Source organism: Lissotriton vulgaris, chromosome 8, assembly GCF_964263255.1.
Source record: "Lissotriton vulgaris chromosome 8, aLisVul1.2, whole genome shotgun sequence".
NCBI classification, from domain to species: Eukaryota; Metazoa; Chordata; class Amphibia; order Caudata; family Salamandridae; genus Lissotriton; species Lissotriton vulgaris.
Genome location: NC_141696.1, coordinates 1,429,438,621 through 1,429,454,158, shown reverse-complemented (window position 1 = coordinate 1,429,454,158; position 15,538 = coordinate 1,429,438,621). Strand labels below are relative to the sequence as shown.

The 15,538-nt window shown below is 41.0% G+C and overlaps 1 protein-coding gene across 1 annotated transcript; it reads left to right on the top strand.

Moving 5' to 3' along the window:
• Positions 1–5,917: 5,917 nt before the first annotated feature.
• On the top strand, positions 5,918–7,563 carry GJA8 (gap junction protein alpha 8). Its single transcript, XM_086933526.1, has one exon. The coding sequence runs from the start codon at positions 5,918–5,920 to the stop codon at positions 7,490–7,492; it is 1,575 nt and encodes a 524-aa protein (XP_086789652.1). The 3' UTR covers positions 7,493–7,563.
• Positions 7,564–15,538: the final 7,975 nt, after the last annotated feature.

Below are 15,538 nucleotides of genomic sequence, written 5' to 3'. Positions count from 1 at the left end.
TTATGCTAAAACCGAATAAAGTTGATTGATTGATTGATTGACACACATGGCCTATAGAATCTAGGCTGTGGATCAGCAGACGCTGACTTTGTGACCTAATCTGCAGATTGACACACACGGATTATGGGATCACATCTGCAGATTGACAGATGCTGATTTTGGGACGATTACTTTGGTCACTATTCCCAAAGGTGGGCCAAGATCTACTATTTCTTATGGTTTATTCTTGAATTTGTTAATGTTTAGTATATTGTATGGACCTTTTAGGTCGGTCGAGGTTACAAAACATTTATTGTGAAGTGTTGCACTCGCCATATGGAACTTTAAAATCATTTCAATCACCACCAACAATATCACATCTCTGTAAAAGTGTAAAGAAACAATTTCAAGAGGAACCAGAAAGAACAATACTACACACATGAGTTTTGTATCTCTTTTATAATAAATTGGATAATAGAAATGGCTGTTATTTACAACACTTAGTAATGGCTGAAAACTGTGCGAATGAGGACTTTATTAAAAAACAATTTATTAGAATTTTATTGACAAAAGCTCAATGATATAACAGGGTCAAATGTTTAAAGAAGGGGTTAGACAGCAGAATATCAGAAAATTAAATCATGTTGTCAGTCATTGTTGACAACATGTGGAGTCACAACATTCATAGTTCACCCTGTTTGTGCTTTTGCTGTAAGTATTGATGATTACAAAAGACAGTTTCATCAAAAACTAAACAAATGTTAGTTAAATACAGAACTCTACCTACTATAGGAAACCTAGGTTCTACTTCACAGAAAATAAATTAGTACACCTACACGATGCAACTGCTGAGTTTCATAAAAATTCAAATAACTAAGTAGAGAATTTTGCAAAAAGTCCAGATTTCTGGACGTTCACCTGTTCTTTCGAACCTTCGTTTGGAAAATCAGATGGTTTAGGGTTAGGGCAAATTAACGTTTGCTAATGTTTTCATTACGCTTTTTATGCACATGGAAATCGTTTTGGTGTGTCGAGAAATACAATCTCTGCACCATGGGGAAGGCAGGCGACCACTCCACTCTAAATACATGCTTACTCCAGTCTTTTTTTTTTAAAGTAAATACTGGTGTGTATTTGGATGTTTGAAAAGTCATTGGAAAGCAGAGTGGAATTTAAAGCCCTCTGTACATGTCACCGTATTCTTGCTAAGAAAGCGCCAACACCACTTCAGAACCTAGTTACCAAATATGTACCATCTCGCGCTCTGCGCTCCTCACACGGAGGCTTACTTAAGGTCCCTAGGGTTAAAAGGGCCCGCATGGGAGGACGCTCTTTTCGACATTTGGTAGCGAAGAGCTGGAACGCCCTGCCTCCTAATCTCCGCCTAGATTTATCTGAATCCAGCTTCCAGAAGAACTTAAAAACGTACCTATTTTCAAGATAATTGGGCTCATTCCTTACTTCTGATCTGAGGTTTTCAGTTGTAGCACGGGGACACGCTTCTTAGCGTAACCAAGCGCTTTACAAGCTTCCCTTATTATTATAAACGTTTGTGAATGTTCACACGCCTACAATTTTTGGAAATCTCTGGCATTCCCAGAAGCCACACACACCACTGACCCTACCCTGGGTTCTCCCATGTTTCCAAAACTTTACTAAACTTACAACTGCTGAAAGGTCTGCCAATTGGAGAAAGCTCCACATTTACAAAGGCGAACTGTGTTAGTACATATTCACAACTCTTTGTTCTGTGAGATGTGTCATTTCAAAACGTAGGCACACATTTACTAAAGTTTTGCATGCACACTTGCGCAATGCAAGTCAAAAGATAGCGGGCAGATTTACAAGCCTCTTGCACTTCCAGTATGTCACTTTTTGTGACACACTGGCATTGCATTACACTGCGTGGCTTTTCCTGTCCTTGTAAATACGGCCCCTTTACACACAGCACTATGCGTTAAAGGGGCGTTCCAAGGGTGTTGCTGTGGGTGTTCCCACACAACACCCATGGAACCAGACACATTTACAGATTAACGAGGATTCGTAAACCTGGAAACGTGCCGGTACGAGGAAAATGTTTTCATTTCTCCTCATTTCTTTCCTCTTTCTCAATGTGTGCTGCATTCTACAGCATGGATTGAAAGAGGAAAATGCCTGTAGTGATTGTTTTTGTGCAGGAAGGTGACCTTTCCTGCTCAAAAACAATCTCTCCATGACGCAGGCATCCTTGCACCATGGTGCAAGGGTGCCTGCGCCGACGCATGGCAGCTGTTTGTGCGCAAGCACGGGGCAGAGCACAATATCATTGTAATTATGTTGTATTTGTGTGCTTTAGAAGTGCTGCAGCGTGGCGCAGCCAAAGGGCTTGTGGTGCCACGCTGCGGCACCTTCTTGTAAATCTGCCCCAATATGTTTACTTATCATTGTACCATTTAGCACTGTGCTAGTCTTGTTGATTATGTGAGCGCCCTCGCAAACGTTAGTAAATGGGGCCCATATTTTTTGCAGTCTTGTTATGAACATATTTTTCTGTCCACTGCAGGCAGCACCTTATCCCTCACTCTCATATGTACTTTAGGCTCTTGCATTGTCTGACTTTCATGCCCATTTCAAAGTTTTACTTTAGAGTTGCTGCTTTCCTCCCTATTCTGTGTTGATCCCGCCCATGCTGCATAGCTCTTTCGCCATGCTTTTTGACTGGATGTGGTGTATTCTTACATAGCTGACACCACAGGCTTATGCTTCTCTGTGTCATTGGTATAGAACATAGTTTCCTACCCTTTCAAGATGGCCACCCTTTTGTGTGACCTGACGACGCAACGTGAGTGGCCAGCTTGAAAAGATAGAAAACCGTTATCTATGCTGGCAAAGCCATTCGAGTCTCTCCCTCACACCACTGACAAAGCGAGCCATGTTGACTTTGCAAATGCTTGCGTTTAAGGTGTACAATAAGTTGAGAGCCTCGGGTATATCATGTTGATAAAGAATGATGGCAAACTGAATATAGTGTGAGGACATGTGTGTTGCATTTAAAGATCATTCATTGGAAGGGTTTCAAAAAGTGTCTGAAATATGGGGAAATTGTTTTCGATGGACATAACATGATTTTTGAACTTGGAGAAAAGTGGTATAGCTGCATAAAAATACTGCTTTTCTGCAAGTGAAATGATGCGCATTAGCTGGGGTTGCTAACTTTTCACTAATTAATTTAAAAAAAACATGATGTGGCAAACCATGCGAAAATATCTTTTCTGTATATTATACACTATTCACTTCTGTCTTTGGGTTACCACAACCTTTGGTGTACCGCGATTACTGGAATCAGGCAGGGAATTATGACAGCCTCGAAATTGTGGGCAAGAAAATCATATTGACATGCTATAGGTCAAACCAAAAAGAATGCTTTATGAAGTGAGTGAAATTGGTAATACTACACGTCAACTGGTTTTCATGAGACAATATTAGTAATTCTTCAACTCATTCCTGAGCCCAGTTTGAGTAAACTTTACAGGTAAACAAACTTAACAGCACGAGTAGCAAAGTAACAAATACATTGGATTTGTGGCCCAAACATTGCCGTGACTGTGAGTGGGCGACGAGTTTCCACCCTATTTTTGCTCTCTGCACATCCCCATCACCCTGTCCTCTCTCTCCCTCACCCCCTCTATTGTTCTCCACGTCACCAGTTGTGGCTCGCTTCATAAAAGCTGTCTGTCTGGAGCTTAAATATTGCAGGACGCTTAAACCCTGCCATCAGAGCCAATCCAATCACAGCTGCTCAGTCGTGCGACGAGGTGGGGACTTTGGGTACCACAGGGAAGAGGAGAGACAAAAGTTCACTTTCTGCCTGCGAGTGCCAAGCGAGGGGACACCTTCTCCACCGAAGCTTCCACCGTGGCAAGTTGCCCACTTTTTATTATTTGCCTATTGTGCTTTCCTTTGCTTGTTGTTGCTTTTGCCAGGTTGCCCACATTGGTGGTTTGTAGTGTTAACTCGCTGTTCAGTCAAACATACAACAGTGGTTTGTGTTTGTTTGGTGGGGAGTTAGAGTGAAATATTTTGATTGGATAGCTTGGTAAAACATAGGAGAAAGAAGGTCTGAACACCAGTTTGGAAGAAAATTGTGACTCTATTGTAATTTTCTATGAAAATAGCCGGTGTTGTAGACTGATGTCCACTCCAGCAGTTGTGTGTTTAGGCGTGCGGCAGTGTTAAAAGTCAACAATGAAGAACATCGACGGGGATTAGGGCGACATTGCATTCCTCATGAGCGCTAATGTTATCTGCCTGGTTGGACAACTTTTTGTTGTTACAGACTGTTGGGTGCGGTTGTTCTGTTCCAATGTTGAGCGATGATATTGGCGTACAAAATAAAATAGCAGAGAAGAGATATGTTTGAGGTTTTCATTGGTTATCGACCATAATAGTGGATCAAGTAGGTCACATTCGAAATATAATATAACATTTTTTCAAAAACACAAATTTAAAAGGAATTGCACCGCTGCGAGAAAACCTTTGACTTCCAAAATGGCTTCCTTCGTAGTCTCCATGTATAACATTAAAAATCCCTGTATATTTATGAGTTGCTGTGACAGAATGAGATTGATTCTGAACCGTGTCGTCCTATGTGATTTGTTGGGGGTGATACTATGGAAAATGGCGTTGCTCTAAAATCAAATTCCATGAACTATCGCTCATCCGCATTTCTTCCGTGTGGTTGACTGGTTTCAAAAGCCAGGGCAGGATGTCAACATTAGTCAGTTGTGAAAAATGCTGCAGACAGATGCTGAGCTGTTTCCAGCACAGAGATTAAAGCCAGCCTGTGATAACACTGTCTCCAGTGCCTAGTCAGGACGCATGCCAAAAAAGCACTACAAACATATGATCATATAGCACCTCTGTATCGACTTGTGGCCTTGCTGTTGCTTTATTGTCATGCCTCGGTCGCCTTTGGTTACAGCCAGTACAAGAATGCTGCATTTTGGAAGGAACGTGGTCTGAAAGACCCTCTTAATATCAGGAGAATGAAAGTGTCCTGTAGAACAGGATGTTTCCACGTGAGCCACTGACTCTGTAAACAAGTTCTGTTTATTCTGATAGTATGTATATTTGCCTTGTGTGAATCTCTAGTTCTTGCATCTTTGTCCATGATACTTGTTTTTAAATGTATATGAAGCATTTATGTAGTGCAGCCAAGATCAGAGGTCAGGAGCACATTTTACAAATGCAGCACAGGTATGTGATAGTTTACCTGGGCGGTGATAATGGGTAACATTATGTACTCAACAAGAATGTCTGGCAACTGGATGAACCTTCAATAAAGAAGTAGATTACACAAGGTGTTAGGACGGAAATGATTAAAGAAAATTGATTTTGGAAAAAGGAAAAGGGAAAAAGCTGAAAGTAAATTTCACGGTTCTTTCTGAAATAATTTAAGAGGTTCAAATCCTGACTAAAGGAGTTAGGATAGTTGTTCTACGGTCTGTGTTAGAGCACACGTTAGCCTTATTGATATGGGTTTTCTACTCCAGAAGAGCTAGGGTTTAAAAGAAATTTAAATTAATGTTATAGGACGTGATGATGTATAACTATCTGAGCAATGTGAGGTGTATTGTGTTACTGAGGCCAATGAGTCCCTATCTCAAACTAAAGGAAAGTGACTGTCAAACGAGGACTGAACCGTTATCCGAGCCACCGCCCAACATTCTGCGGATTAATACCATACTGGGAGAGAGGTGGGTCGTGGTCGACCAGATTTCGGATGGAACTTGCACAATGGGTGGCTTGCTAATTATTTGAGAATGTTTACTGTAGTTCTGAAAGCTCAGAATAGAGAATGTTAGAGAAAATCTATGATTGACAGTAGAAAGCAGGCGGCTTTTCCAGTGTTTCTCATCTAATGCTGAATCTCTTTGTTCTCCCCCTTAGACTCTAAACCATGGGAGATTGGAGTTTCTTGGGCAATATTTTGGAGGAGGTGAATGAGCACTCCACTGTGATTGGCAGAGTCTGGCTCACCGTGCTTTTCATTTTCCGGATCCTAATTTTGGGGACAGCTGCTGAGTTTGTCTGGGGAGATGAACAGTCAGACTTTGTGTGCAACACTCAGCAGCCCGGTTGTGAGAACGTCTGCTACGATGAAGCTTTTCCTCTCTCGCACATACGGCTCTGGGTGCTACAGATCATATTCGTCTCCACTCCCTCACTGGTCTACGTTGGGCATGCCGTGCACCATGTCCGCATGGAGGAGAAGAGGAAAGAGAGGGAGGAAGCAGAGCTGAGCAGACAGCAGGAGATGAACGAGGAACGCTTGCCACTTGCCCCAGACCAAGGAAGTATTAGGACCACCAAAGAAACCAGCACCAAAGGCACCAAGAAATTTCGGCTGGAAGGAACCCTTCTGAGAACCTACATTTGCCATATTATCTTCAAAACCCTTTTTGAGGTGGGCTTTGTGGTGGGCCAGTACTTTTTATATGGTTTTCGGATCCAGCCTCTGTATCAATGTAGCCGATGGCCATGCCCGAACACTGTGGACTGCTTTGTATCCCGGCCAACTGAGAAAACTGTGTTTATCATGTTCATGTTGGCAGTGGCTGTGGTGTCCCTCTTCCTAAATGTTGTGGAGATCAGTCACTTAGGCTGGAAAAAGATTCACCTGGCATTCAGGAGAACGGTGGAGCAACCAACCCATCACCTGCTGGGAGAGGTTTCTGAGAAGCCTCTTCATTCTATTGGCATTTCATCCATCCCTAAATCCAAGGGTTACAAGTTATTGGAAGAGGAGAAGGTGATGTCCCATTTCTATCCTATGGCTGAAGTGGGAATGGCTGCTACTCCACACTTCCATGGCTATAGAGGGAAGAACAGCGCAAGAGCCTTGGAAGACCTCTCCAAAGACTATGATGAAAGCTTGCCATCCTACGGCCAACATGATAACCACGAGACAGTAAAGATTTACAGCCCGGAACCCCAAGAGAGCGCTCCATATGACTCTGCCCCCTCCATCCGTGCCTCCTCTCTGCGCTCTCACTCTGAAGGTGCCCCTTCCATACATGCACCTTCCGTGCATGCTCCCTCTGAACATGCCCCATCAGAGCGGATGCCATCTGTGAATGCCCCTTCTGAGCGTACCCTTTCAGAGCGGGCATCATCTGTAAATACCATCTCTGAACGTGCCCCATTAGACAGGGCACCGTCTGCACATGCCCCTTCTGAGCACTCCCCCTCAGAGCATGCTCCCTCCGAGCATGCTCCTTCGGAACATGCCCTATCTGAGCATGCAAAATCTGAGCACACCCCATCTGAGCATGCGCCATCCGAGCATGACCCCTTTGAGCATAGTCCCTCCATGCACGTCTTTCCTGATCCTGCGCTTCCAGAAATAGTATGCATGGAGCAGGAACCCCACGAGACACCCTCATTGCTCGCAGAATTCATGTCCGACTCAAGATCCCTCAGTAGGTTAAGCAAAGCCAGTAGCAGGGCTAGGTCAGATGATCTGACTGTATGAGGCAGAATGAAATGAATCCCATGTTTTTCAATAACAGAGTACGAAAGATGGAATGGTGCTATTAACTATATACTTGTGCCCACTGTCTCCTGGGGAGCTGTACAGTTTTGGCAGTCCAAAAAGTGTTCTTATATATTTAAAGTGATAATGTGCCTTTCCTAAGAGCAAATAGAGACTGTGATGTGCAAACAATGTAATCCCTTATGTCGGATAAAGTAAGCCATTATAAAAAGTTGGAAAACATGTTTTTATAAAAGTACTTGTCAGTTAAACACCTTTCCTTCCTGGAAGTGGGTTCCGCTAAAAGTCCTGGTTGCTATCAATGGGGGTCCAGCTATGTCTGTGTTGAAATGACGAGTAGGTATTAATCTTGTATCTCCCTATCCATATACCTTGAAAGTAGTTTCAACTCCTGTCCTGTGTAGGTTCTTACAATACAATTTACAAAGAGGCACTGCACCTTGGAAACTGAGCAAAGCGCCCCGAACCAGCATTCACCATATCAAGCAGGCTTAAAAATCAAAATCATCTCAGCTGAATTGGTAAACGCGAGTTTTGGTTTCAGTTTTAGGCAGTGTTCAGTGATCTACTGAAAATTGGTTATCTTATGGAATGGTGAAAGAATTACAATTTTCAGAGGAAGATTAAAGATCTTATGCAACTGTGAAATAATCCCAGTCTTGTTGGTTGACAAATTCCAAAAGCTTGCAGTGCACTGTGGATGTCCAGACAATGTCTTCGTTTCTGGATGCGTGAGGTATGATACTGGTACAAAGTCACAAATATATATTTTTTAACAAAATGGCTCCCATTCATGTCTGATCCTCTGGAGCTCTGCAACAACATGAGCACCTTTTATTCCAGTACCAGCATCTAACCAAGCTTTGGACCACTCTGTGTGGTAGAACAGTTCCAACTTCTCACCTTTCATCGCAAATCCTACTCAACATTTGCAGCGTTCATGTGCTTAAAAAGAGGTGAATAGGAGACATGTCAGTAAAGATATCCCTTACTTGCTCCCTGAGCCCTTCCCTTGAACCTAGGAAAGTAGCACCTGAGTGAGCCCTGTTGCATGTGCCAAAAAGTGAAGGCAACATGAAGTCTGATTTATGTACCATTCTCCAGGGTGTGCAATTAGCCAATGATGGAAGTATGTGAATTACTCTTTATTCGTTTGTCCAGATTTAACTTCACAACAAAACAGTTTAGAAAAACATGTACATTAGGAATCAAGATATCTAAGTCACCAATATTCGCAGTGCATGAAGATGCTATAAAGTGATGGGAGGACTTTATATGAAAGCTCAAGTGAAGGTTTTTAGCCTTAAAGTGAAGTATTGCCCAAGTGGTTGGTTACATGGATAGCATAAAAGTAATGAATGAATATGTATGATTTTCCTTCAAACCGGTGTCCTCAGGATGGGGTTTAATTCCCTCGTTGTTTTAGTTCATGTGTAATAACAGATAGGGACCAATCACAATCTTGCCAACTCCAAAAGGAGCAGTCTTATCCAGACTGCTAGGTCACATCCTCTCAGGGACACACGCAATCCCAGACATGTTTGGTCCCTGGGATTTGCATACGCTCAGTATGGAGCGAATGAGCTAAAAATGAAGGAATGTGGCCGACTCTGAGGAATTGCTCATGGTTGAGATTGATTCAAGCATTTCCATACAACAAGTTTCTGCTGTGTGAGTGCTTCCTTCCTTAGGCTTGCAACGGACATGTAGGATAAACCCTCATGATTCAAGAGACCAGACTATAGGACAATTTAGTGAATAAGATAATAGGTAAATAAATTAACTCTTAGAATTCGGAAGCTAGTCAATATTTAGGTACCTAAACTCATGTCATCAAAAGTGTCCAGCCTCCAGCTCTGTTTTATTCTGAAAAGTCTGGCATCCTATATTGATGCTATGAATGGCACATGTGAACATATGCCACACGGTTTAAAAAACTCAGTTGAACAAGGCATAACATGGCATACTAGAACACTAATGCAAAGACCTTCAAGTTCTGCCTCCCTGCTCATTCATACTCAATTCTTCTACTTGTGCTCTTATTCTGTGCACATGGATATACTCCCACCAAATCTGTCCTTACCCTGTCTTTTTTACGGTGATTTTGCAGTCTTTGTGACTCTCCTATATTATCTTAATTTATATCGTTTTTCAAGATCACCAACATAGGCAATGCTCTAAGATCTCTGGTCTATGAACTTATTGAAAGTAATGTATACCTAGATGTGCCACCAGTGAGGATTTAGCTGGATTCTTAACTTCAGTTTAGCTTTTAGCCTTTATAGCAGATTTGCTGATTTTAATGGCTTCCTATGAATCATGGGATAAAAGCCATCAAATATGCAGTTTTGCAAATTTATAGATTCTATTTTTAGAGTGAAGCCAGGAAATCACACACACAGAATAAGGTGGCAGATGAATCTGGAAATCATCAGTTTGGGCGATTCTGTGCCTTGTGGGTTGTGAGTATGCGTAGTTTAGAAGTTGGTTAGCCTTGGTTTGCATTTGGTGAACAATAGTCAAGTTTTCAACGTAAGCATGTTTCATTTTCTATATGCCCAGAATGTTGTTGGGAAGTGTCTTCGTTTAGGTCAAGCTCTCTGAATTTTTGGCGTGGAGGCTATGCCTGCATGTGCAGTATGTGGACGCGTGAGGGGTAGAGATCAGACGTGATTTTAGGTGCCATGTCCGGGAGATATAGGAGCTGAATGTTGTGTGCCTATGCCTAGGATATTGTGGGATACAGCTCTTTGCCTTTGATCAACGTATTGGGATGGGCACCTTGCAGTTTCTTTGTCTATGATCAGACTGTTAGAATGTGTGTGTTAAAGTTCTTTGTAAAAGAGCAAGTGGGAAACAGGAATGTATTGCAGATTGTAGGCATATTAGGAACGATTTGTAGAGGTGTGACTTGCAACTTATGTGTCTATCAAAATGTGTAGTAATAAGATATGCAAGTATGGCAAGATATTTGAGCTTTGTGGACCTGAAGTATAAACTCCATTTAAATTAGAGAATCCTTAATTGATAGACAGGTCAATTGAATAGTTAGTGGAATGGATATCCTCCATGTACTGCACTTTCAGAAGACAGGAAACAAGTTTGCAACTAGTATCCAACAATATAGAGTCTTCTGTGTGTAATGACATTGATATATTGGCTAGTCATTGGTCTAGGTATGGCTAGATGTGTAATATATCCTCTTTAAGAAACTGGCTTTTCCCACAGATCAGTTTGGGTGCCTGCTTTGCAAAAGAAACCGCCTGCAAACTAATAGCCATACTCCTATGTAAGTATCTCTAGAGAGCGTGATCTGAAATGTTTTATTTTTGTTTAGCCTAGATGTATATGCATCTTCCTAAGTCAGAGGAACCAACTTTTAGATGGACTGTCCGACTGTATTTATACAGCCATTCTGTGTAACTTAAAAGCCTGAGAAAATATATTTTAAACCCTCTAGAAAATCAAGAAATTGAAATTTTTGAGATTAGCATAACCTATAAAGAGGACCATAATTAATGCTATTGATTTCATTCAAGCAAATTATGACCTGATTTATACCATAGGGTAAATAAAGCCCTGGTTCTTTCTGCCTGAACCCACTTATAGACTCTTGTTGCAAATTTTAACAAAAACTGCAAATCACAAGTGAAATGCAAAGACTCCCTAGAGTTCTTTGAAAAGAACACCAAGATTTCATCTAGCACTAAGGAGACTGAACTTCATCAATGTTAACTCCAACATGCAACAAGTGTGCATACCTTTGTAAAGTACAACCAAATAGTATTTTATTGTGTGTGTGGCACCACAAAAATGCCCTAAAGTTGATCAATGGTGTAATAGGTCAATTACATGATACATATGGAAGAAACACTTAAAGGCAAGCCAATAAAGAGCCCCTTGAAAGAGGAAACTACTCCTGCAGTCCATCGTGAGAGTGGATATTAAAGATCGAAAGAATTGCTGATGTAGGAAAACTAAGACCTATGAACTGTCAACCAATCCACTCTATTCATGGAACTGATATAGTTGAGAAGATGTTTTAAAGTTGCAAGGGTTGATGTGGGCAAGAAATTCACAAGTGTGAGTATAAGTAAGTCATCAAAAGACATATAATAATATATTGACGTTTCTTAATCGTCAGAGAAAGGTCCCTTAAACATTGTCTATCAATGAAGCAAACATGCTTGAGGTTCTATTCCAAGGTGAACTATGGTGATGTTTACAGTGCAAATGCAAAAACAACAGTTGATGGACAGAATGCAAAACAATGTCATACATTCACCTCAGTACAGAGATCTGGGCCTAAATCCATCGTTTTTTTTGCACTCCACACCACCCCAGTTCAGACATGACCATATGCAAATCAGCCTTGACCCTGTGTCTCATGGGAACAGTCCAGCCCGAACTGCCAAGCCATGTCTTTCCTGGACCGGAATCAAGCATCCTAGGACCGGTTTCTGGCTATCAGCCGTCTTCAGCCAGGATAGCTTGACTTCAGTGGTGTGGAGAGCATGGTACTCACGTCTGAGCATACCCATCCCACTCGGGGTGACAAATGCAGTGCATTCAGTCCGACAACTGCTACAACACAAAATGATAAAACTCACAATTTTGTGGGCGATTCCCAAATTTCACTTAGGCTGGCATATTTACATATATATAAAGACTTTAGGTTAGATTAGACCTATTGCATGTGGGAGGCTTGCTGCAGCTTCAAGGGCCGGCATCATGCCCCTGGCCGGAAGTGTTTTATACAGCTCTTCAACTAGTAGAGCAGTAGATTGGTATGTAGATATGTATAATAGTCATGAATGCGCAGTTGATCTTAATAATGCTCCAAGTCACCTAGTCATGTTTTACAGTTTTGTATCTTTACCCACATACTACTGAAAGGTTTTTCTGTACCTCACGGCACAGACAAAAAGTGATGTTTTATTCATTTTAATAACGTGTATGTATGATATTTATTCTTTTATGGCCTTGTGCCGAATAAAGTTTTGAATCGAAACAGACCAAGGCACTAACAGACAATCATGTTTTCAAGGATATATTGATCAACTGTTTGCTTTATATCTGATGAATCTGGGTAGAACTAAATGCACCTTACAAATCCCCAGTAAGAAGACACATCCCATATTAAAGTGGTGAAGATGGAAACTCACTCAGAAAAAGAGTTTCTTCCATTACTGTCCTACTTCAACCTCAAGGACAGTTGACTAATGCAGATAGACAATGGGCCCGATTCACAAAACTAACTAAAGACAAAATCCTAAACTTACTACTTTTGGTATTCACAGATGTTAGGATTTGGTCTTAAGTCTGTCTTAAGACAAGCTTAAGACAAAATCCTAACTTCTGTGAATTCCAAAAGTAGTAAGTGTAGGATTTGTTCTTAAGTTAGTTCTATGAATCGGGCCCAATGTGTTAGGTTAGCATGGTTCCCAATTATTTCAGTTTGGGAACTCATATTTCCAGCGATCAAGGCATGGTTTGTCATCTGCCTCAGTTACACAGATTGTGATTAGTTGGCATTAGTATGTCATACTAGCCGATATTACTTTAATGTAAGAATAATGTTGACAATGCTGATTCCTACCTTCCATTGGATAGCAATCCAAACATAAAGGTTCTAAGAAGTGATGGTTCATTAAAGAAGGAAATCCATATGTACCTTATTAAATTTTTGTGATTCCTGACTTCTAGGAAATCTCTTTGAAGCAGTAAAACATGTTTTGTTTTCAGTTCAACATAGCAAGAGATGCTCGCATCATACACAAGAAAAAGGCATTCATGGGAAACAACAACACAAATCACCAATGAGATGGAAGCTCTTCATTGGTGTGTTGGTGGGTTAAAGTGGAAACCTAAAAGAGACTGCGCCTTGTGTATTGTTGTGAAGGCTACCACTTGATCATCACTTGACAGTTTCATATTTCCCAAAGGAGGGCTAGACTAGGCAAGATACCAGTTACTAACACCATTGAAATGCCAAATACCAGGCTGTTTCAGTTCTACACTGCCCTGGCAAGTTGTCTGGGTCACATTAGACATCATGGCTACGATGTAAGGTATAGAGCGTAAATGCATACAACCATGTCCATTTAGCACCACTGGGGAACCATTATGGTTGGGTATGTGAGGCGTTGGATAGATAATCAAATAGTTAGTAAAATTATTTTTTCACCGCAAGCAATGCAGATCTTCTGTGGTTCTGTGCAGTATCTTGGATATGATTCAGGGTCTCACAGCATGTTCTAATCCACCTACCTATATGAATGTTAAGGCAGTGAAAGCTACAGCAGGTGAAAAAGCAAGCAAAATCAAGTGTGATCTGTCACAGATTATGAGCACATACTGCTTACCCTCAAATGATTCTTTCTAGGGCAAGTGTATGTGTCTTGTTATTTCAGTTGTACCTACTGAGCAAACGCTTCATCCAAATCTATTTTCAGCAGGTAGAGCTTAGTAAAGCATTTTCTTTTAGGCTAACCCCTAGGGATTTTTCGGTAACCTAACTTTAAGTATACTATCTCTTTTTCTATTACTATATATTTTACTAATAGATTATCTTCTATGAAGTGCCTTTAGTTGTACTTAAACATACTTTCTGGCTCAAGGTGCTCAGTGTGGTACAGAGAACTTCTGCAGGACTTAAAATCTGCTGAGTGGTTCACACTGCTCAGGGATACCTTCTACATGAAAACGCTCAACATAAAAAAAATCTAACAATCCTCAGTGTTTTTTAAATAGATATGTTTCATAATATTTTATACTGCCAATATATATATATACTTTGTGTGACAACATAAAATAAAAGTTGCCTGTTATTGATCATCCTTCAGTTGACTCTATGTGGAGTCGTTTGGGGATGAGTAAAAGGTGGAAAGCACAACACTGGTGGGCTCAATCTAAAGGGGTGGCATAGGGGTTCGAGAGGACTCATCAAAGTCTCAGTTTTCAGACTTCGGTGTACCACAATAGTCAGAATTTTCCATATAGAGGTTATGGTATATAAACATTGAGAGGGGTATCTCCATGGTGGGTATGTGACTTTTTACAAATTGGTTACCTTTCTGTGTGACAATGTTAATTAATAAAGCCACTGTTTCTGAAACAGCATAACGTGTTCTGTGCTTTGTTCATGACAAGGTGTTTTGGGGTTATTTACCAGCTTCTTACAAACATGGATGTAGGTGTGCTGACCTCAGCACCAGAAATGACTACCAGAGGATGTGGTCCCGCACCGGGGATCAAGCACAACTCCCTCAATTGACTTCACATTTGGATCCTTGGAATGTGCCTCTCTCTCCTTGTGTCTCACTTTTGGTATCAAATTGGGAACATCAGTTAACAAGTGAAATAAAAAAACTGATCCCGCTGTATTGCCAAGGGTTTGTAATTCAAGCCATGTACTAGGGAGATAAAATCTCAACAAAGAACACCTTAGCGTACAGAATCTTTAGAATCAGTATAGATGATTTTAAAGTTTGGCCATATTTCATGTCGCCAAATGCAATGTGCTTGGGGAATTTATCTCACTATATGCAGAAGTTCAAATATGCTGCCGTCAGATAAAAATGGATATTGTTGATGTATAGCCCCAAGGCAAAGGAATTCATTGTGATATAATGGTACCAATATGTGACATATGGTGGGTATTTGTGGTGACATTCTGGCTCTCCCTGTCATAATGGAGGCCCATTCAAGACACATTGATATGTTTGTTCCATAAAACACTTGCTAAACCTGAAGCCTAGTTTTATCAGTTAATTGGTCCATATGGAGTGCATTACTATATAACCCATTGACTACAGAAGAAAGTATTCCTGAGCACTTCATCGCAAAAAAGTCTCAGTCTTGTGTAGTGCAATTCATGTCAATATTTAAGCCATCTTCAACCACATTCATTTTTATGATCCAAAGTCTTACTTTTATTCTCTGTTTCACTTCTGGATTACCTCCTCTAAAGTCTACCAGTACTGTTTCTAAACCTTGAAATAGAAGGTTTTGATGAGTGTCCTG

Excerpts from the sequence above, each read along its gene's own strand:
- GJA8 (XM_086933526.1), top strand. The coding sequence starts at position 5,918 with ATGGGAGATTGGAGTTTCTTGGGCAATATTTTGGAGGAGGTGAATGAG.